Source organism: Haliotis rufescens, unplaced genomic scaffold, assembly GCF_023055435.1.
Source record: "Haliotis rufescens isolate VD_foot unplaced genomic scaffold, xgHalRufe1.0.p SCAF_14, whole genome shotgun sequence".
NCBI lineage: Eukaryota > Metazoa > Mollusca > Gastropoda > Lepetellida > Haliotidae > Haliotis > Haliotis rufescens.
In genome coordinates, this window is record NW_025963824.1 from 33,879,051 (window position 1) to 33,902,227 (window position 23,177).

The 23,177-nt window shown below is 45.1% G+C and overlaps 2 protein-coding genes across 5 annotated transcripts in view; both read right to left on the bottom strand.

The window, feature by feature from the left end:
• LOC124122554 (E3 ubiquitin-protein ligase DCST1-like) overlaps positions 1-18,539 on the bottom strand; it is a 45,949-nt gene extending 27,410 nt beyond the window's left edge. For 3 of the 4 annotated variants that reach the window (XM_048395313.1, XM_048395315.1, XM_048395316.1), the window contains exons 1-7: positions 18,275-18,539; positions 11,034-11,165; positions 6,570-6,773; positions 5,779-5,918; positions 4,890-4,958; positions 3,955-4,132; positions 2,864-3,001 (exon numbers count right to left, since the gene is read on the bottom strand). In XM_048395313.1, the coding sequence (XP_048251270.1) occupies positions 2,864-3,001; positions 3,955-4,132; positions 4,890-4,958; positions 5,779-5,918; positions 6,570-6,773; positions 11,034-11,165; positions 18,275-18,455 (1,042 nt within the window). In that variant the 5' untranslated portion in view covers positions 18,456-18,539. The remainder of the gene's footprint in view (positions 1-2,863; positions 3,002-3,954; positions 4,133-4,889; positions 4,959-5,778; positions 5,919-6,569; positions 6,774-11,033; positions 11,166-18,274) is intronic. The other variant, XM_048395314.1, reaches the window with a different exon arrangement.
• A 3,553-nt stretch (positions 18,540-22,092) lies between these two features.
• Positions 22,093-23,177, bottom strand: LOC125379233 (proteoglycan 4-like). The gene is made up of 2 exons (XM_048395481.1): positions 23,158-23,177; positions 22,093-22,711 (listed from the first exon to the last, which is right to left on the bottom strand). Exons 1-2 carry the CDS (start codon positions 23,175-23,177, stop codon positions 22,093-22,095), a joined length of 639 nt encoding a protein of 212 aa, XP_048251438.1.

Sequence of the window (23,177 nt, forward strand, 5' to 3'; positions counted from 1 at the left end):
GTGATGCGAGACGTTGAGACCAGAGGGACATTGCATGGTCAGTGATGCGAGACGTTGAGACCAGAGGGACATTGCATGGTCAGTGATGCGAGACGCTGAGATCAGAGGGACATTGCATAGTCAGTGATGCGAGACGTTGAGATCTGAGGAACATTGCATGGTCAGTGATGCGAGATGTTGAGATCTGAGGAACATTGCATGGTCACTGATGAGAGACGTTTAGACCAGAGAGACATCGCATGGTCACTGATGAGAGACGTTGAGATCTGAGGAACATTGCATGGTCACTGATGCGAGACGTTGAGATCAGAGGGACATTGCATGGTCATTGATGAGAGACGTTGAGATCTGAGGAACATTGCATGGTCACTGATGAGAGACGTTTAGATCAGAGGGACATTGCATGGTCACTGATGAGAGACGTTTAGACCAGAGGGCCATTGCATGGTCACTGATTAGAGACGTTTAGACCAGAGGGTCATTGCGTGGTCACTGATGAGAGACGTTTAGACCAGAGGGTCATTGCATGGTCACTGATGAGAGACGTTTAGACCAGAGGGTCATTGCATGGTCACTGATTAGAGACGTTGAGATCTGAGGAACATTGCATGGTCACTGATGCGAGACGTTGAGATCAGAGGGACATTGCATGGTCAGTGATGAGAGACGTTGAGATCTGAGGAACATTGCATGGTCACTGATGAGAGACGTTGAGATCTGAGGAACATTGCATGGTCACTGATGCGAGACGTTGAGATCAGAGGGACATTGCATGGTCAGTGATGAGAGACGTTGAGATCTGAGGAACATTGCATGGTCACTGATGAGAGACGTTGAGATCTGAGGAACATTGCATGGTCACTGATGCGAGACGTTTAGACCAGAGGGTCATTGCATGGTCACTGATGAGAGACGCTAAGATCAGAGGGACATTGCATGGTCACTGATGCGAGACGTTGCGATCAGAGGGACATTGCATGGTCACTGATGAGAGACGTTTAGACCAGAGGGTCATTGCATGGTCAGTGATGAGAGACGTTTAGATCAGAGGGCCCGGTATATATATATACTGAACCGCAAAGGAAACGTCACCCTAAGTAACATTGCATAAAAAGTTGTCATTTAAATATATGGGTAATTTTTGTCAAAGTTTCTAAAATTTAACATTACCTCGTCCGGAAAAAAATAAATTTGATGATAAAAGAACAAAGCAGATGACAATAAAACCGATCGCCCAAACACATCACAGCAACGGCCATGGTAAACCGATGCACGTGAGTTCGGTGCAAATTGAAATGCACATGCGTTCCCCCATTTTTTGCCCTTTAAAAATCCACCCAGATGGGATAACATTCATTCGTTATTGAATTGCTACCACATGCCAGGATTGATAAGAAATCAGCGACACCAAGCCCTTGGACGATTGCGAGCTGGACAAACCGCCCGGCAAGTAGCCAGTGCATTTCAAGTCCACGCAAGGACCATTTACAACGCAACGGTGCCAGACCACCAACACTACAGATGACCGACCACGTAGTGGAAGACCAAGGGTCACTACCCGACGTCAGGATCGTCAGGATCGTCAGATCTTCAAGATCGCGTTGTTACTATTGCGGAAACTGCTCAACAGACCATGGGGACACACCAGCGACACATTAGTGCGGACACTGTGCGTCGACGATTGACGAGCAGACACCTCCACTGTCACAGGCCACACCGAGGACCAATTCTGATACCACGTCATCGCCGGGACCGTCTTCAGTGGGCAACACAGCACCAGCATTGGCGCCACCAGCAGTGGAGAAGAGTCCTCTTCTCAGACGAGAGCCGTTACTGTATCTCAACAACAGATGGCAGAGAGAGAGCCGCCGTGGGGAACATTATTCGGATGCATGTGTTTCTTTAGAGAGACTCGTGGGGTGATCCGAGCATCATGGTGTGTGGTGGATTTGGTCTTGCATAGAGGGCAGGCCATGTGATCTTCCAGAACATCGGTCCAGGGAGAGGCAAGTACATTGATCAAGTCTTGAGACCACACGACATACCTCATTTGGCACGTCGCCCGTGCCAATAACGCACGTGCCCACACTGCGAGAGCAACAAGAGACTTCCTCCAGCAGAAAGGCATCAGAGCCATGCAGTGACCTGCCCTCAGTCCTGATTTAAATCCCATTGAGCACCTGTGTGACGAGATTCAAAGACGGCTGAATGACGTCAGGCTTTCCTAGAGACTAGTGTTGTGTTTCACTTTAAGAACATTTGACACTTTAATTTCAACCTTGATGATCAATTTTGCCAAGTTTCATTTTTGTAATATGTCCATAGGTATGTTTACAGTGTTTGGACAAATACGGTTTCTCATATATCTATCCATAGTGACGTTTCTTTTGCAGTTCAGTATATATATATATATTTTGTCATAATTAACTAAGAGGAGTAAGAGTGGCCAATTAAAACTGTGTTTAATCGTTCTCCACTTATAATTTAATTATGACTAAATTATAATGTGCCAGAGAACTTAACTGTACTTTTTCTACATATATATATATTAGATGGTACTTGTTGCTACCCTGCCTGGCGTTCGGCACAAAGAGGACAAAACAAGGACTGGTCACCTCTAAGTCTGTTTACTGTGTGTGTAGGGGGTATCCATGTTAAACTGCGGCATGGTATCCCCCACCAAATGGATATCCCCTACTCCTCTGCATATACACATCTCCACCCACCCCCGATACATTCCCATAATATTAATTGATCGGTCCCCAACATATTCTCACGACAGTTGTAGTAGTGAGATCACTTTAAGGAACGAGACCAACTGCCAATGGAATGGTGTTAAATCACAGTATATCAGCTGCCTCACCTCTCACGATTTCACAGATGACAGTCAGTTTGAGCGGAAGGCACATGATGTAGCCTAACAGCCATAGGGCCTTCATACAGCGCTTCTCCAAGTCCCGGAACCAGTTGCGGCAGTTCTCCACGCCTTGTGTGAAGACATCTGTGTGACAATAGACTTTAATGAATTTGATGATTTTGTTTTTGTTTGTTTGTTATTTAATGCCGTAAAGCAACATTCCAGCTATATGACGGCGGTCTGTAAACTATCGAGTCTGGACCAGACAATCCAGTGATTCTGATCACGAGCATCGATCCACGCATTTGGGATACGATGACATGCATCAACCAAGTCAGCGAACCTGACAAGCATAGTCGCCTTTTACGGCAAGCATGGGTTGCTGGAGACCTATTATAAGCCATCTTCCCGAGGTAAGAGAGTTAACTGACTATAAAAGTCCAGTTTCCCCCCTTGCCGAACAAGGTTGGTATTGTGGAGTTAAATTTTAGCTGGACTAACGAGTCTATGCATAGTACAATCAAAATCGCGCACCGAAATAGAAATCCGGTTCGTAAACTGTCGTGCAGATTTCGGTCGATTGCAGAATTTGAAAGCATGTGCACAGCCAACTCGTTGTCAGCAGATATTTTCCAAATCCTTTCATGTTTTTAATCAAGGTGCTCACGTGATTTGGTGCATTTCGCGGTGTAAGACCCGTTTTATCACACTATAGATCTTGATTATCGATCAGATCATCCTGACTCGGCGCCACCATTTTGTGTGAAGCAAACGCAAGTGATACGAGAGGTGGAATCTGATTGGTCCATAGGAGAGGCTTAGAAGGGACATAACTGGTAATAGACACTGGTGGCGCTACGATCGAGCCCAGTAATTCCAGCCTAGTTCGGCAAGGGTGGAAACTGGACTTTTAAAGTCAGTTCACTCTCTTGCCTCGGGAAGATGATTATAAGCCGGATCTTCACGGGTTGACGATGATGATAATAATGATTATACAAATACTATTTCAGGTATCATAATTGTTGTTTCATAATCATTCAAATTAGTCTAGGGAAAGAACCTACTAAGATTGGTAAGGACAGCATGCCTGGGCTCACCCTCACAGCGGTAGTCCAGCTTCTTCTCCCAGGTGTTTTCCACAGCCTTGTCCTTCCCCGCGCCCGGCTTCAGTTTGTGCCGCTGCTCTATGGCGGATGCCCTGTCCTTATGACCTCTCTTTCTGTCGATGTCACGGGCGCGTTTCTTCATCTTCTCCACAAACCCACTGTTTTCCATCTACGGGAGAGACGCTGACATTACAAGACGAGCGTCGAGAGACCTCTGAGCGACACGCTGTTATGAGCATGGGGTTTCATAGCATCCGAGACCACTCGTATCATTCAGGTTACATCTGAATGGGGGGCGGTCGGGTAGCCTAGTGGTTAAAGCGTTCGCTCGTCACGCCGAAGACCCGGGTTCAATTCCCGACATGGGTACAATGCGTGAAGCCCATTTATGGTGTCCCCCGCCGTGATATTGCTGGAATATTGCTAAAAGCGGCGTAAAACCATACTCACTCACTCACTACATCTAAATGGACCAATGTCACACTACTTATGTTTTATCGGACAAGCGGAAACAAAGAGAAAGCTTATGGCCACAATGGTTGGTTGCTTGTTGTTTAACGCCGCACTCAGCAATATTCCAGCTATATGACGGCGGTCTGTAAATAATCGAGTCTGGACCAGACAATCCAGTGATTGATATCATGAGCATCGATCCTCGCAATTGGGATACGATGACATGCATCATCCAAATCAGCGAACTGACCACCCGATGCCGTTAGTCGCCTCTTACGACAAGCATAGTCGCCTCTTACGGCAAGCATGGGTTGCTGAAGACCTATTCCACCCGGGTCTTCCCGGTTCTTCCACAGTCTTCCCGAGATCACCCATTCAGAGCTTATGCTTCTGAGGTTTCTGAGAAATAGAATTTGGATTGAGGCCTCCTCGACCTCTACTCCTCGAGTGAAGCTAGTGATGCCAAGCATTACCTCTCTCCTGATTGGTTCAAACGCCTTGTTCACAACCTTTCCGATCTTCTTTATCAGGAACCCCTCTTTCTTGACACGAAATAACAAAGTCAATGATAAGTATTCAGTGCTAGTATTAGAAACAGTGATGAGTATTCATATATATTTTTAATATCATAAATGATAAGTATTGAAATTTTGTCAATAGAATCAGTAGATGTGATGGTGATGAACTAATGAACCACATGTCAAGACTGTTGTACTTGGTTCATCAAGAAAGTCTAACCTGTGTTGTCTGCCCCAGGCAAGTGGCTGTACCTCTCTAAACTGAGTCTATCATAGGAGTTCTCACCTGTATCTGAACCATGGCGTCCTGTACTCACCCGTATCTGAACCATAGCGTCCTGTTCTAACCTGTATCTGAACCATAGCGTCCTGTACTCACATGTATCTGAACCATGGCGTCCTGTTCTCACCCGTATCTGAACCATAGCGTCCTGTTCTAACCTGAATCTGAACCATAGCGTCCTGTACTCACCTGTATCTGAACCATGGCGTCCTGTACTCACCTGTATCTGAACCACGGCATCCTGTTCCCACGTGTAACTGAACCATGGCGTCCTGTTCTCACCTATTTCTGAACCATGGCGTCCTGTTCTAACCTGTATCTGAACAATAGCGTCCTGTACTCACATGTATCTGAACCATGGCGTCCTGTTCTCACCTGTATCTGAACCATAGCGTCCTGTTCTAACCTGTATCTGAACCATAGCGTCCTGTTCTCACCTGTATCTGAACCATAGCGTCCTGTTCTCACCTGTATCTGAACCATGGCGTCCTGCACTTACCTGTATCTGCGCCATGGCGTCCTGTACTCACCTGTATCTGAACCGTGGCGTCCTGTTCTCACCTGTATCTGCGCCATGGCGTCTTGTACTGGTTTCATCCGGAACAACCATTTCTGAGCGGTGTGGTTGGCCAGTAGTTCAGTGACGCAGGTCAAGGAGTTGGTCATCTCACCGGCGTTGCTCAGAATGTTGTGGACAGGCCCTGAAACACAATGTCGTCGACGCCCATCAAACATCAGCACATCAACAAAAACGTGTTTACAACCAAGTATATAAATACGAATCTGTATCTGCACAGCATATAGGCAAAAGATCTTCGGCAAATTCTAAGCTTTGCGGATCCTGTCTTTGAATGTGTGATGAACTGCTTGCTACTTTAGAAGGGGTGGTGGAGGGGGTTGGGGGATCTCCTAGCAAGGGTTGGGGAGGGGTGCCGTTCCCCATCTACTGGCGAGGGTAAGGCAGGGTGCGGTTTCACATCTGTTTGTGAGGTTGGGCACCTCTGGATTTTGCTGCAGAACGTGACATTCCAGATCCCGGTTGTATAAAGCCTTAATGATACATTAACTTGTCATAAACCATCCATTAATACTTCAGCTATACGTGGGCGCTTTTTAACAAAACCCGTGACGTCATTACACACAATCAGGCAGGCCAACCATTGTGTTCATCTGATCCTCATTTCCGTTGGCGAATGTGACACACTGGGAAAAGGACTTGGGACCTAGTCTGCGATCAAACAAATTACTCTAACGAGCGAGAAATCCTGTACTGTTAGAGACAGGAACGATAGATCATCATAGATTGTATATAGAGTACCCTGCAGGGCCGAGGATGTCCTGAATGGTCTCACCTGCAATCAGATACACAACGGCAAACGTAGCGATGTGGGAGCGGCCGCTCTTGCCGAAGAAGGTGGGCACCACGAGTAGCACGATGCACCGCACGGATGTACTGAGGCCAAACCCCAGGGCAACGGCCACGCCAAGAACCCCGCCTACAACCTGGCACGTTGCCAGGGGCAACTTGATGGAATCAATTACAGTATAGTGGAGGGCTGAAAGGTACAATGGTACAATGGTGAGAGAGAGAGAGGGAGAGAGAGAGAGAGGGAGAGATAGAGAGAGGGAGGGAGAGAGAGAGAGAGAGAGGGAGAGAGAGAGGAGGAGAGAGAGAGGGAGAAAGAGAATGAGAAAGAGAGAGAGGGAGGGAGAGAGAGAGGGAGAGATAGAGAGAGAGGGGGAGAGAGAGAGGGAGAGAGGGAGAGAGAGAGGAGAGACAGAGTGAGAGAGAGAGTGAGAGGGAGGGAGAGTGAGAGAGGGAGAGATAGAGAGAGAGGGGGAGAGAGAGGAGAGAGAGGAGAGAGAGAGTAAGAGAAGGAGAGGGAGAAAGAGAGGAGAGAGAAAGAGAGAGGGAGAGGGAGAGAGAGAGGAGAGAGAGGGAGAGGGAGAGAGGGAGAGGGAGAGTTAGAGAGAGAGAGATAGAGGGAGAGGGAGAGAGAGAGGGAGAGAGGGAGAGAGAGAGGAGAGAGAGAGAGGGAGAGAGAGATAGAGAGAGAGGGAGAGGGAGAGAGAGAGAGAGGGAGAGAGAGAGAGATTACTCCTCTCACCGACTAACTACGTGTTTTCCTCTAGATGTTAATGTCCTCCTTGTCTATAAAAGATCAAACTCAAAAGACCAGACACATAACATTTATGCTGATTTTACCAAACGGAGTGCGAGGGTTATTCCGTGTATACTCTTCAAGGAAACGCAGTACGGATATTTTGGGTCATAAAAACAAGATTAGCAGACCAAGAGATGCAAAATGAAGAGGTTTAATGTATCATAGTATCAGTGAAAACATTCCCACATCAAAAGGATGCCAACCATTAGTCGGGAAACACGGACGATTCGACAAAACGCACCCAGTGCATTAACAAAAGAGCCATGGAGCTGAACGTACTGCACGTGCAGCAGAACTTTGAACGGCATTAAAGTACAGGGTTTTTGATTGCCTGGCATCTGCGTCAATCGAATAGTGACAGTTCAATAACATGCCAAGATTTACAGACGTGCAAAGAAACAACGTCATATGCCGCTTGCAGATAGGGGAATCCCGATCAGCTGTAGCCGGGGTTTTCAATGTAGCGCCCAGCACCAAGGCTATGGGATCGGTTTCAACACATGATCGGCCAAGGTCGGGACGACCAATAGTAACCACGGCCGCCCAAGATCGTTACATTCAACTGCGCCACCTACGTGAAAGGACGACCGCAGCCACCTCATCCCAAATGCCTGTACTGCAAAGAATATCTGACGTTTAAGAGCAGCAGGTCTACGAGCAAGACGTCCTGTTCGACGCCGAATATTGAGTTGACAACATTGTCAACAACAGGGTATGGCCTCAACTGCGATGGAGAGATGTCTGGTTCAGCGACGACACGTCCTCCAAATTGCACCCAACGGCAACGGTGTATTCCAGCAGGACAACGCTCGACTGCATACAGCAGGGATCACAAGAGCCTGTCTACAAAACAACAACGTTGACGTGTTCCCCTGCCCCGCCAGATACCCGGATTTGAACCCGATAGAGCACCTGCGAGATGAATTGAACAGACGGCTACGCCGACGTCAACCACAACCCCAGACGTGGCAGCAGTTGGCTTTTGCCGAGTGGGCTACCATTCCCCAGGACGTGATTCGCATGCTCGTCTCTTCCATGGGTAGAAGATGTCAGACCGCTGTCGATTCCAACGGGGGACATACGCGTTATTGATGGTAGCTGACCTTCGCCTTTGACTTTTCTTATGTACCGATAACTGAGATGACGACAAACACCAAGTGTTCTCTTCACAACATTTAGGCTCAGGACCTTGTACGGTTCCTCGCATAAATATATTCTCCTACCTAACGCCTTTGCGTTTCAATTTTTGAAGAGTATACATGAATTCTTACACGAGTTTTGTAAAATCGATAAGACACACATGAGAGTGTTATAATCTCTTTATTACCCATTGTTTCTTAATCCCTTTGAGCTCCCCTTTAGAAAATCCACGAATCACGATCGCCGTCTTAGGAAACCACAATTGCCGAATGAGCTATGACGTCGTTTCTATAGTGACGTCATTCTGACCTTTCGTCACAATAAAACTCAAATGGCGTCAGCAATGCCGTGCGGATGACGAAAACAATACACTGGTGCGCTTGAAGTGATATTTGCCCGAGTGCACATACGCTTATTATAAACTGTTTTTTATACACCTGTGGTTATTATATAGAGAATCTCACCCGAGTGTCTTTTGATATCAAACATTTAAACACAAGTTGATAAAAGTGGAAAACACCGAGGCTTGCCGAGGATTTTCCACTTTTATCAACGAGTGTAGATGTATTTGATATTAAAAGACACAAGGGTGAGATTATATTTACCATCCAACATTCTTCCAACTTTTTCAGTTTTTAGACAGTAATAAGCAGTGTCAGTGTAAAAAGTACTGCAAACAGCTTCAGTAGCAGAGCCATTAGTGATGTCATTTGATTGTGACGTCATAGTAACCAATGACATCACAATGGTCTGCAAAGCATTGTACATGTGATGCAATTTCATTGCAGCGATATCTATGTTTGTTGCTGGGGTCATTGAGTGTGCATAAGCTCCTCTCAGTGGTCTATCATCTCCTCACGCATATCGTTGAATAAGCCAAGAGATGTTGAGAGCTTTCAATGTTTTTTAGTGGAACAGGTTCCCGCAGTACATGAGCACGCGCTTTGGTATTACACAATGTGTAATACAGCTGTATGTTGATTAAACAGGTGATCTCTTCACGGGCAAGTAATAAGATGTAGATATCGCTTGATCTCATCCAAGCGATACCCCCTGTGGGAGCCAGTTTTGGATGATAAATTTCATACTACCATGAATTTGGAAAATCAGAGGTATCAAGATCATAATAAGCCTCCTGTGATTGAAAAAGCCGATTTGACGGCCGCTAATATTTTTAGAATAGTACATCTTTAACAGTCATTGTCGGTAGGCATATTTAAATATTTTAATGTACAATTATAGGCTACAAAATGCAAAGTTGCCGTTAGTACAACATTCAAATAATGTGTGGCAATTCATTTCGTGCAGAAAACACGAAAGAAATCGGGAAAGAGAATATATTTCAAGTTTTGAGGACAACAGAGAACTTGGAAAATATATGACATCATAAAAGTGATGCGCTTTGTAAGGCTTTGCAAGGCTTGTCTCGTTTTATGTAGTGATGCCCACCTACATGCTTAGTGCCTGTCATATGTTCGTGTGAAGTATTACAGTGTAAACAAACTGCTTGTGGATAAAGAGCGCCATGTTTTGTTTACAGGCTGTTGTCGGTGATTCCGTAAATTCTGATCGACAACCCACTCAACACATTTAGTAACGGTAGGGAGGAGATAAACATTGTGTATTTGTATTGTGGAGCTAGGTTATCTGGAGATATTACCGCGCTAACTTTGAATTTGGAACCGAAGGCATGTTGCCGAATGACAGGGAAAGTACATTGTGCCGTTACTCCGCCGAGAATTGCCGAGCCTCTATAGTGTTATCTTGAAACTGAGCCCTATCAAACGGAGTTTAGCGAACATTACCGAGGATTGCTAATTGTAATGCAAATACGATAACTCTGAACGTGTTCACGTCGTCCGCTTGCTGTCAAAATGACAGTGAAACGGTTCGCTCGCAATAGCGATGAAGACATTTCAGATAAGCGGGTGAACGTAATGCCGTTATGGTAAGTTCAAACGGTCGGCGAGAATAACACAAGCTTGCACTCATCGAGCTCGATCCTCAGCTAATGTTATTTAGGCCAAATATAATTTTTTATAATCTTTACTCATTCATCTCTTCAGCTCGTATGTTTGACAAGTCACATTGAGGAGGGTACCACGGGGGTGCCTAGATGGATGCCGACAAACCACTGGTCATTTCATCTTTGTATTTACCACGAGAGCATTTCAGCGAGTCATTATGTACCAGGCGAGACATTACTAATTGACAGTGAATCATTATTCACCAGGCGGGACATTACTTATTGACAGTGAGTCATTATTTAACATGCGAGACATTACTAATTGACAGTGAATCATTATTTAACAGGCGAGACATTACTTATTGACAGTGAGTCATTATTCACCAGGCGGGACATTACTTATTGACAGTGAATCATTATTTAACAGGCGATACATTACTTATTGACAGTGAGTCATTATTTAACAGGCGAGACATGACTCCTACCTGTTGAGTCAGTCAGGGTGAGGGTTAGGGTCATTACCTACAAGGAGAATCATTACTTACCAAAAGCCACGACAACGCCGATGGGAAAGGCGATGACAGTTTTCAGTGTCCTGTGCTGGTCAGGCGGCGACCGTAACAATTCCTGGAGACGTTCACACAGCTTTCTGCAGCATCCGCATCGTTCTGAGTGCACTGGTAGGAACATGCACATGCGCAGTTAGGTTTATGCTTTAGACGTAGTTTCCTCGACACCTACGGATATCGACGAGACTCTGGACACTGACGTACACGGAAGCTGCATCAGCCTGTTGTTTATCTCGTCCAGATTCTACGACTGACCGGCAGCCCCTACACGTCCACTCACTCACTCACACACTCACTCACTCACGCACGCACGCACTCACTCACTCACTCACTCACTCACTCACTCACTCACTTACTCACTCACTCACTCACTCACTCACTCACTCACTCACTCACTCACCAGCTCACTCACTCACTCACTCATTCACTCACCAGCTCACTCACTCACTCACTCACTCACTCACTCACTCACTCACCAGCCCACTCACCAGCTCACTCACTCACACACTCACTCACTCACTCACTCACTCACTCTCTCACTCATCCTCTCACTCACTCACTCACTAACTCACTCACTCACTCACTCACTCAATCAATCACCCAATCACTCACCAGCGCACTCACTCACTCTACAGCCCACTCACCAGCTCACTCACTCACTCACTCACTCACTAACTCTCTCACACATCCTCTCACTCACTCACTCACTCACTCACTCACTCATACAAGCATACGTCTTTCACACATACACAGATATATATATATATGACATAACTAAAATAAAAGGTACTGATAGCATAGGTATTAAACTAATAACATTAACTAGCTACAATACTAACTTATGGCACAACTAATATTAACTACTGATCTACTAAATAATGAAATAAGCAACTAATGACAACTAAAGACATCACTAACATTAACTTATAATCTAACTAACTTATGGCATAACTAACTAACGACATAACTAACTTATGACTTTACTAATATTAACTACTGATCTAACTAAATAATGACATAACTAACTAAGGACATAACTAACATTAACTAATGATCTTACTTGTGAGTGAGTGAGTGAGTTTGGTTTAATGCCGCTTTTAACAGTATTCCAGTTATATCGCGGCGTGTCAGCTTAATGTGGGAGGAAAGCCCGAAGTGATGCAGGTCTAAGACGTTTACCACTTCGGTGAAACCCACGAGCACGGGTATGGTGCTGACAAACCTAGAAACATATTTGGGGCGAACCGGGAATCGAACCAGCAATCATAGGTTTCTGGCGTGTCCAAGGGACCCAACTCTGCACAGCGAATCGCGGCGCCTTAGACGACTGGGCCACCCGTGCCCCCTTATGATCTAACTAACTAATGACATAACTAACATTAACTAATAATCTAACTAACTAATGGCATAACTAATATAACTAATAATCTAACTAACTACTGACATAACTAATATTAACTAATGATTTAACTAGCTTATGACATAACTAATATTAACTAATGATCTAACTAACTAATGACATAACTAATTTTAAAGAATGATCTAACTAACTAATGCTCTGACTAAATAGCAACCGGACGGATGGATCAGCTCTGCAAAGTGGATTGTACAAAATTATGCAGTAAATATGAATAAAAATGCCAAATTCTCAACTACAATTCAGCCCACGTAAAGGTAGGCTCTAGTGTTTCCGTAATGCCAGTCCCGTCTTCCCTCAGAATATCTGCTGGTGGCCCCGTATCCATATATGGGTACCCGGTGGTCAGAATGGGTCAAGAGTATCCGGGATCCTGTGTTTTACCAACAATTACTGTACGTGTGCATGTTTTTCCCAACATACTTTCCATGAACCTCAGGAAACAGACGTAAAATATCTGTAACTTGTGTACAGTTCTTGACAAAGACGTTCTTAAAAGCATCGGGATTTATCGTCGCGTCTGTAGCCCACGAGTACTCGCACTTGGCTTCAGGTACGAAGGTGGCGTGTTCGATCTATACTCGGGAAAAACAATTGTTTGTTTTATTTTATATTTCATTACATTATGCCCAAATGCAAAATATATTTTAACGGAGAAACATTCATATATTACAATATGAAATTAGTTTCATAAAGCCGACATTGAAGACGTATTTACACCTTTGTATGTACAGGTGCGTTTCAAGACATACGTGATAAAACTAGCAAAATAGATGATAAAAATGGTTTTCAGTAATTATGTCATGCTTTTTCATACTTTTAAACTATAGTTGACCTCGGTACACAAGAGCATGGAGGGAACATATATGCTTAAGATAGCGAAAGGGGGCGGTCGGGTAGCCTAGTGGTTAAAGCGTTCGCTCGTCACGTCGAAGACCCGGGTTCGATTCCCGACATGGGTACAATGTGTGAAGCCCATTTCTGGTGTCCCCCGCCGTGATATTGCTGGAATATTGCTAAAAAAGGCGTAAAACCATACTCACTCACTCACTCAGATTGCGAAATAAAACATGTAAGTAAACACACAAAAAACATGCATTCACCGTGATTTTTTATATATTTCCAATACTATTAAATAAGACTAAGTACGTATGTGAATCACACGGCATTTGTGGAATGATAATTTACATAATGCAGGGTACAAAAACAAATAATGAATACTGTTTAATACATCAAAACGAAAGCACTTTTACAATGAAAGCATTTTGACATTCAGAAATCAATTAGTGGTATTGTGTGTAGTTACTATATAATTCTATGTCATTTATTGAATCAATCGAGATTAATATGTGTGGCTAAAATATTATAACGGCTGTTTAATCTTGAACACAGTTTGGCAACTTTCTTAGTGCATTCCATTCCCTTTCTCAACTATATGTACATTAGTGTCTTGGAACATCACGCCTTCAACCAGATATGTACATTAGTGTCTTGGAACATCACGCCTTCAGCCAGATATGTACATTAGTGTCTTGGAACATCACGCCTTCAACCAGATATGTACATTAGTGTCTTGGAACATCAGGCCTTCAACCAGATATGTACATTAGTGTCTTGGAACATGACGCCTTCAACCAGATATGTACATTAGTGTCTTGGAACATCACGCCTTCAACCAGATATGTACATTAGTGTCTTGGAACATCACGCCTTCAACCAGATATGTACATTAGTGTCTTGGAACATCACGCCTTCAACCAGATATGTACATTAGTGTCTTGGAACATCACGCCTTCAACCAGATATGTACATTAGTGTCTCGGAACATCACGCCTTCAACCAGATATGTACATTAGTGTCTTGGAACATCACGCCTTCAACCAGATATGTACATTAGTGTCTTGGAACATCAGGCCTTCAACCAGATATGTACATTAGTGTCTTGGAACATCACGCCTTCAACCAGATATGTACATTAGTGTCTTGGAACATCACGCCTTCAACCAGATATGTACATTAGTGTCTTGGAACATCACGCCTTCAACTAGATATGTACATTAGTGTCTTGGAACATCACGCCTTCAACCAGATATGTACATTAGTGTCTTGGAACATCACGCCTTCAGCCAGATATGTACATTAGTGTCTTGGAACATCACGCCTTCAACCAGATATGTACATTAGTGTCTTGAAACATCACGCCTTCAACCAGATATGTACATTAGTGTCTTGGAACATCACGCCTTCAACCAGATATGTACATTAGTGTCTTGGAACATCACGCCTTCAACTAGATATGTACATTAGTGTCTTGGAACATCACGCCTTCAACCAGATATGTACATTAGTGTCTTGGAACATCACGCCTTCAACCAGATATGTACATTAGTGTCTTGGAACATCACGCCTTCTACCAGATATGTACATTAGTGTCTTGGAACATCACGCCTTCAACCAGATATGTACATTAGTGTCTTGGAACATCACGCCTTCTACCAGATATGTACATTAGTGTCTTGGAACATCACGCCTTCAACCAGATATGTACACTAGTGTCTTGGAACATGACGCCTTCAACCAGATATGTACATTAGTGTCTTGGAACATCACGCCTTCAACCAGATATGTACATTAGTGTCTTGGAACATCACGCCTTCAACCAGATATGTACATTAGTGTCTTGAAACATCAGGCCTTCAACCAGATATGTACATTAGTGTCTTGGAACATCACGCCTTCAACCAGATATGTACATTAGTGTCTTGGAACATCACGCCTTCAACCAGATATGTACATTAGTGTCTTGGAACATCAGGCCTTCAACCAGATATGAACATTAGTGTCTTGGAACATCACGCCTTCAACCAGATATGAAAAGCATACGTCAACATGCCAAAATTTTAAAAGAAAACTGCGCCAAATTTTAACGGTGTCAAGCTATATACGGTCTCATTTAAAGGCCGGTCGCCGTGGAAATCTTGACGATCGTGACCTCTCCGTTCTAGTTAAAATTCACCGTCATTCGCTTGAAATACAAACATGGCAGGTTACTTATCTCGCCATATTTCGCAATCCGTAGCACTGTAAGGCCAACCTTTGGAATATAGTACCACACACTTTTCAAACACGTGACAATACCCAATTACGCAAATTGTCGTATTTTGTTGCCAGTCACACCGGTGAAACAATGCCCTGTGACGTCAGGGGTCATCGAGTGTGCATAACTCCTCCCAGTGATCTATCATCTCTACACTCAATGTCACTGAATACGCCAAGCGATGTAGAGAGTTTTGAATATTTGTTTACTAAATATAGCCTGCGGCGGCGCATTATGTAGCAAGCGCTAATTTATGAGAGCACTTTTATTTTCAATATATCATTTAGTTCTAATTTTTTTCGGAATTCAAGTGGCTACAATGGATATGGTTATAGATGGGAACTAATATACATATATTATTTTTTCGATTCATTAATTTCCATTTTTAAGCACAGGAATGCAGTTCATTAGGTATATTATATTGGCGCTGAACACATACAAATGTCGCCGGTGTTAGGGTAGGTCACCCGAACTCTATCCTTAGCCCTTGGATCCCCTTTTCGATCTAACAATCCTAGCTTTACGAACACTATAGGGTTAGGTACCGCTAATCGGCTATTATAGATTCCTTAAGATCCGGGATAGAATAGGTCTTCAGCAACCCATGCTTGCCGTAAAAGGCGACTATGCTTGTCGTAAAAGGCTACTAACGGGATCGGGTGGTCAGGCTCGCTGGCTTGGTTGATGCATGTCATCGGTCCCAATTGCGCGGATCGATGCTCATGATATCAATCACTTGATTGTCTGATCCAGACTTAATTATTAACAGACCGCCGTCATATAGCTGGAATATGGCTGAGTGCGGCGGTAAACAACAAACAAACAAACAAACAAACAAACTATTATGAAATGGGTTCGTGTCGAATATTTTGACTATTGGAAACTGTCCTGGAACATTCCCACAAACCGCTTTCACACGCTACATTTATACAGTACTAATTTCAAAAGCGAACTCACCCTTGTGTCGGGGGAACGGGTGGACCAGTAGCCTAAGGCGCCCGAATCGCTATGCAGAATTGCGTCCCCTGGGCACGCCAGAAACCTATGATTGTGGGTTCGAAACCCGGTTCATCCCCGATTATGTCTAGGGTTGTCAACACCAAACCCGTGCTCGTGGGTTTCGAGTGGTAAACGTCCGATACCCGCAGGGCTTTCCTACCAAATTAAGCTGGCACGCTGCGGAATAACTAATACTGTTAAAAGTGGCATTAAACCCAACTCACTCACTCCCTAACTCTTGTGTCGGTGAAACGGGTGACGGCGATTCGGTATGCAGAGTTGCGTCCCTTAGGCACGCCAGAAACCTATGATTGTTGGTTCTAATCCCGGTTCGCCCCGATTATGTTTCTAGGTTTGTCCGTCAGCCGTTCGACCCTTTTCGCTCAGTTCCGTAACGGCGTAGGCATGATCAGTCGTTGAGCTGTCGGGCTAACAATCCGAGGGTCGCGAGTTCGCGCCGGACGGATTCTCACAAAAACTGGTTGCTTGTCTTTGAAACAGGTGTCCTACAGCAGAAAGCGTCCTCACGAGAAGTTGTGGTACTGTATTCTATAGGCGCTCCCAAATATGAGTTACACAGAGTTAAAACTGAGATAATATAGATTGTGCGTACTAAGTGTTTGACATTTTAATTCACAGCTGTAAAGGGACATTTTCACGATACAATATATGACCCCGCGGCACTGGGGTGTGTGAAAAGTGAAGGACCATATATGGCTCCGTGGCACTGGGGTGTGTGAAAAGTGAAGACCATATATGGCTCCGTGGCACTGGGGTGTGTGAAAAGTGAGGGACCATATATGGCTCCGTGGCACTGGGGTGTGTGAAAAGTGAAGACCATATATGGCTCCGAGGCACTGGGTGTGTGAAAAGTGAGGGACCATATATGGCTCCGAGGCACTGGGTGTGTGAAAAAGTGAGGGACCATATATGGCTCCGTGGCACTGGGGTGTGTCAAAAGTGAGGGACCATATATGGCCCCGTGGCACTGGGGTGTGTGAAAAGTGAGGGACCATATATGGCTCCGTGGCACTGGGTTTGTGAAAAGTGAAGGACCATATATGGCCCCGTGGCACCGGGTGTGTGAAAAGTGAGGGACCATATATGGCTCCGTGGCACTGGGGTGTGTGTAAAGTGAGGGACCATATATGGCCCCGTGGCACTGGGGTGTGTGAAAAGTGAGGGACCATATATGGCTCCGTGGCACTGGGTGTGTGAAAAGTGAGGGACCATATATGGCTCCGTGGCACTGGGTGTGTGAAAAGTGAAGGACCATATATGGCCCCGGGGCACTGGGTGTGTGAAAAGTGAGGGACCATATATGGCCCCGTGGCACCAAGAGGGTATAGGGAATATGCATAGCTATAAACTAGGAATTATATATCGATTATTACTATATTGATTATGGTGTAACAACATAGTCGCCAACTTGTAATACTGACGGAAACTATAACGCCCCTGATGGATGTTGTTTTGTAAAACTAGAGCAGCTGTAGAATATGTTCGCCACTACATGTATTAAATTCAATGATCCGAGGGCGAAGGAGTCGAGTTGGGGGTAACCTAAACTAACCCTAACGCAAATAACCTTATGGATCGAAAAGGAACACGTAAATATGTATTTTGCGATACTCCAGATATAATTATCTAGTTTTTAATAACATTGGGTACCGAACATATTCTATAATCGCACCGAAACCCTACCTTTTTTTCTGCTTGACGAAAATGAGGATGTGGATATCAAAGGTCTCTCTTCGTCGACGTCTGAATCTGCACTGTATATTATCTCATTCAGTGCCGCTGTGGGTCGAGACGACGCACTGCTGCTTCCCGTACTCTTGCTGTCACTGTCGTCCACGTCACTGGTTTCACTGTCGCTCATCATACTCTGGATAACTATCGAAGTTTTGACTAAATCGACCCAATCTTTTCCATGGAGAAAATTCGAAATATGAATGTATGACGTCTTTTCAAGTTATGACGTCATGGTCGTGTATTTTGACGTCATTGTGGGATACATGACGTCACGGTAGCGTATTTTGACGTCATCGTGGGAATCATGACGTCACGGTCAACACGTCAAAAGTCTATTGTCCGAGGTTTTGTTAAGGGTAAACAAATCGCCTCTATTAATGCTAAACATAGAAGTAAACTGTAAGCAAACAAACTACGGCCTAATATGGGTCGGGTCGGCCCGTTGAATCGATATGCCGAATTCGACCGAGTCGTATCATCTGAGTGATTAATCGAAATCGACAAAAGGGACAAATCGGCTGCTCGAACCCGCATCCATTGTGTCGCGACTGTGTAGATTCTGTTCTAGCTAATCGGCAAGTTGGATGTAGCGCGGCCAATCAAACTGCGTTTTGGAGTCACGTGATATGTGTTTACACACAAGCGGGAAACATGGCTTCGTCTGCTGCGAAGAAACCACGCATCGACTTTTCAAGAGAGGATACCGAGCGTTTTGAGGCTCACTATCTGAGTCCCGAAACACTGTGGACTGTCTCAAGCAGGGATTATTCCAAAAGACATAAGAGGAATGCTGCATTTACGGAGAAAAGGTTGTAATGAGACTGTTCATCCTCAATTTCTAATTCTTCAATTAGATTGTTGTATGCTCCAAGCATGTCGCGGCGGAGAATCCAGTCTTTCATCCCATTCGTGACCAACTCGTGTTATTCCGGGACAAGCCGAATAGCGACTCGTGAACCTCATTCGTGACCAACTCGTGGTATTCCGGGACAAGCCGAATAGCGACTCGTGAACCTCTCATGGCCATTTTTGCGACTGGTTTCCGTCTTAGCGCAAACGGGCATACCTAAAACAATTGTCAATTCGTTGCGTAATGGTTCATATATATTTCCCCATATATTATATATATTTCAGATGCAATTTAAAGCACATCGAGACGTGCGGAATTATACAGTATGCTTGAACACATTTAACTGTGTCTTGGGTATATTTTAGGTGCAAGACATATGTAAAATCAAAAATTATTTCTGAGGGATTTTTTGACAAAGAACTCGAAATTATACGCGCATTCTGATTGGTTTGTCGTATTTTCGCACATAACATTCATCGATAGGGGGACGAGTCTTCTTGCAGGTTACGGAAAGGGGCGAGTGGTGACGAATGTCTTTCGTCCAACAGCTTCTCTTTTTCTTGGCTTTGGCGTTGTCGTCTTCTCCACACCATAACGCGCACCAGATGACTGCTGCCACCTTGCTTCTGACATGTCGATACCATGGAAACAAATTACCGCAAGATATTATGAGATCGACATTCAATCGGCAGATCGAATCGTGTTGAGTGGTAGCAAATCGATCAGTCGATATTCATTCCAACCACCGAACGTGTTGTACAATGTATGGAAATCGGCAGGTCGTTATTTGACGTGTCGACCCGTGTGAGTCCCGCTTATCACGAAAATCAATGTTGGTATAATTTAGTTCACGAGTGTGTAGGCTGTAAGATTACAATCCGAGTGTTTTGTCGTATACAGTATATATATCATAGTAGGAATATATATTGTATTGTAATAATCATCACATGTCTAATGCACCCCCGTAGCTACGTCTTGGACGTGACGTCACGCCTTCTCCGTGTTCCTATCTCCAATGTGTCACGCAGATTTTCCCTCACTACTCAAAAGAACGACTATTTCACTGGATAATCGAGGCTATTTCATACTGGATAATCGAGGCTATTTCACTGGATAATCGAGGTTATTTCATACTGGATAATCAAGGCTATTTCACTGGATAATCGAGGTTATTTCATACTGGATAATCGAGGCTACCGTTGTATGATAAATAATCAATATTGAAACCAGTGTCCTCTTCCACCAGGCGATTGTAGCGCAAGGACAGTCGTAAGTCAACGTTAAAGTATGGGAATTATCATAACCTTAGCGCCGAGGTGAAATGGAACTACATCATGGGACGCAGTGGAGAAATGTATTTACTACTAACGTAAACGTGAAGTATTATCGGACTTCAGCGTTGAATTAACAGGGGCGTATGAATACGACATCTGCAGCTGATGATTTACTCAGCCTGTTTACTCAGGGTATAACCTAGTAACAGCGCGCATCATCCTTCTCGATTACAACACGGATAAGATGCAGTTTAGACTGTAGTCTGCCCACAAGCAAGTCAGAAACATCTGCATTCAAACACAGTTCACCCTAAATATACATAGTCCGTCTCGTGAAGGAACTTATTACAGAAAGAAAGAAATTGTATGGAAACAAAATGTGAAAATTTAGGCATTTTAATTATAAAATATTATTATTTCCCTTCCTTCAAATCACACAAGAAGATGTTTAAAAGGGAATCTAGTAATTCATGAATATTCGAAGAAAGTCATGAAAACAAAACAGTCGCACCAAAGTCGTGTTTCCATTTATATACAATTATATGAAAATAGTTGTAAGTGAACAAAACGATTGGTAATGTTTTAATAAGGGGGAAAAAGAAGTTCGAATGACAATCGCTTGATATAATTCTAACAAAATCACCCCGCAGTCCCACCTCAACGTTCGTTTTAAAATCTTTAAAGTTAAAAAAAAATAAAATATTACGGTAATCTAAATGTTGTCATGGCTAGTGGGTTATCTGGGGACTAGGTACTGATCAGATGTGACAGGGGAAGACATGTCCACCTGTCTCACGCGGGGGTCGTTGTGGAAGGTGAAGATGAAGAGAAAGTGAATTGGATAAGCCCCGTAAATAACAGGTCTCCAGCAACCCATGCTTGTAGGAGGCGACTAACAGGATCGGGTGGTCAGACTCGCTGACTTGGTTAATACATGTCATCGTGTCCCAATTGCGTAGATCGATGCTCATGATGTCAATCACTGGATTATCTGGCCCGTTCTCAATAATTTACAAACCGCCGTCAAATAGCTGGAATTTTGCTTGGTGCGGCATTAAACAACAAACAAACAAACAAACTATAATCGATGACGGTGACAGCTGCACACTTCATCGCATAGGTTGGGAAGGTTGTTGTTGGGGAAGGTTAGGAAGGGGGTTGCTGGGGGAGGTTGGGAAGGGGGTTGTTGGGGGAGGTTGGGAAGGGGGTTGTTGGGGGAGGTTGGGAAGGGGCTTGTTGGGGAGGTTTGGGTGGGGGTTGTGGTGGGAGGTTGGGAAGGGGGTTATGGGGGAGGTTGGGAAGGGGTGAGTGAGTGAGTATGGTTTTACGCCGCTATTAGCAATATTCCAGCAATATCACAGCGGGGGACACCAGAAATGGGCTTCACACATTGTACCCATGTCGGGGATCGAACCCGGGTCTTCGGAGTGACGAGCGAACGATTTAACCACAAGGCTACCCAGCCGCCCCTATTGGGAAGGGGGTTTTGGGGGCAGGTTGGGAAGGGGGTTGTGGGGCAGGTTGGGAGGGAGAGTTGTGGGGGCAGGTTGGGAAGGGGGTTGTGGGGGCAGGTTGGGAGGGGGGTTGTGGGGGCAGGTTGGGAGGGAGAGTTGTGGGGGCAGGTTGGGAAGGGGGTTGTGGGGTCAGGTTGGGAGGGGGGTTGTGGGGTCAGGTTGGGAAGGGGGTTGTGGGGCAGGTTGGGAGGGGGAGTTGTGGGGGCAGGTTGGGAAGGGGGTTGTGGGGGCAGGTTGGGAGGGGGGTTGTGGGGTCAGGTTGGGAGGGGGGTTGTGGGGGCAGGTTGGGAGGGGGGTTGTGGGGGCAGGTTGGGAGGGAGAGTTGTGGGGGCAGGTTTGGAAGGGGGTTGTTGGGGCAGGTTGGGAGGGGGGTTGTGGGGTCAGGTTGGGAAGGGGGTTGTGGGGCAGGTTGGGAGGGAGAGTTGTGGGGGCAGGTTGGGAGGGGGGTTGTGGGGGCAGGTTGGGAGGGGGAGTTGTGGGGTCAGGTTGGGAAGGGGGTTGTGGGGGCAGGTTGGGAAGGGGGTTGTGGGGGCAGGTTGGGAGGGGGGTTGTGGGGTCAGGTTGGGAAGGGGGTTGTGGGGGCAGGTTGGGAGGGGGGTTGTGGGGGCAGGTTGGGAGGGGGGTTGTTGGGGCAGGTTGGGAAGGGGGTTGTGGGGGCAGGTTGGGAGGGGGGTTGTAGGGGCAGGTTGGGAAGGGGGTTTTGGGGACAGTTTGGGAAGGAGGTTGTGGGGGCAGGTTGAGAAGCGCCCTAAAATTCCTACGTTCGCCAGATCTCACAATGACACATGTGACCCGGAGATCCGACCACAAAATAAATTGTGCCCGATATTGCTTGAAAAAAATGCTTGCGCTTCTGACTGTTTAAAATGAAAGAAATTGTCAACCACCCTAAATACATTGTTGCAAGCTGGGTTTTTTGACAAATATATTAAGGTAAAAAATTTTTTTTGTTGCAAATGTAGTTGAAACAATAGCTGACCTCCGTACAACACAACCTGAAAATTTCTCGTGGTCCGAACGTGTGCCGTGCCGAACAGTAACCGAAAAAAGGTCAAAGTTCCAGCTAAGTTTGACTCCCGTGTTTAGCTTCATGGAGTCCCACCAAAACACAGCTGAGAGGCTGTGAAACTGCGCCACTGCTAGTGTCGGGGTAGTTCATCTGATCTTCGGAGTATCGCCGAGTCGCTGACATACCACGCAACGGAAGACACCAT

Excerpts from the sequence above, each read along its gene's own strand:
- LOC125379233 (XM_048395481.1), bottom strand. The coding sequence starts at position 23,177 with ATGGTGTCTTCCGTTGCGTG. Across the intron at positions 22,712-23,157 it reads ATGGTGTCTTCCGTTGCGTG|GGCGCTTCTCAACCTGCCCC; the intron begins GTATGTCAGCGA and ends TAGGAATTTTAG.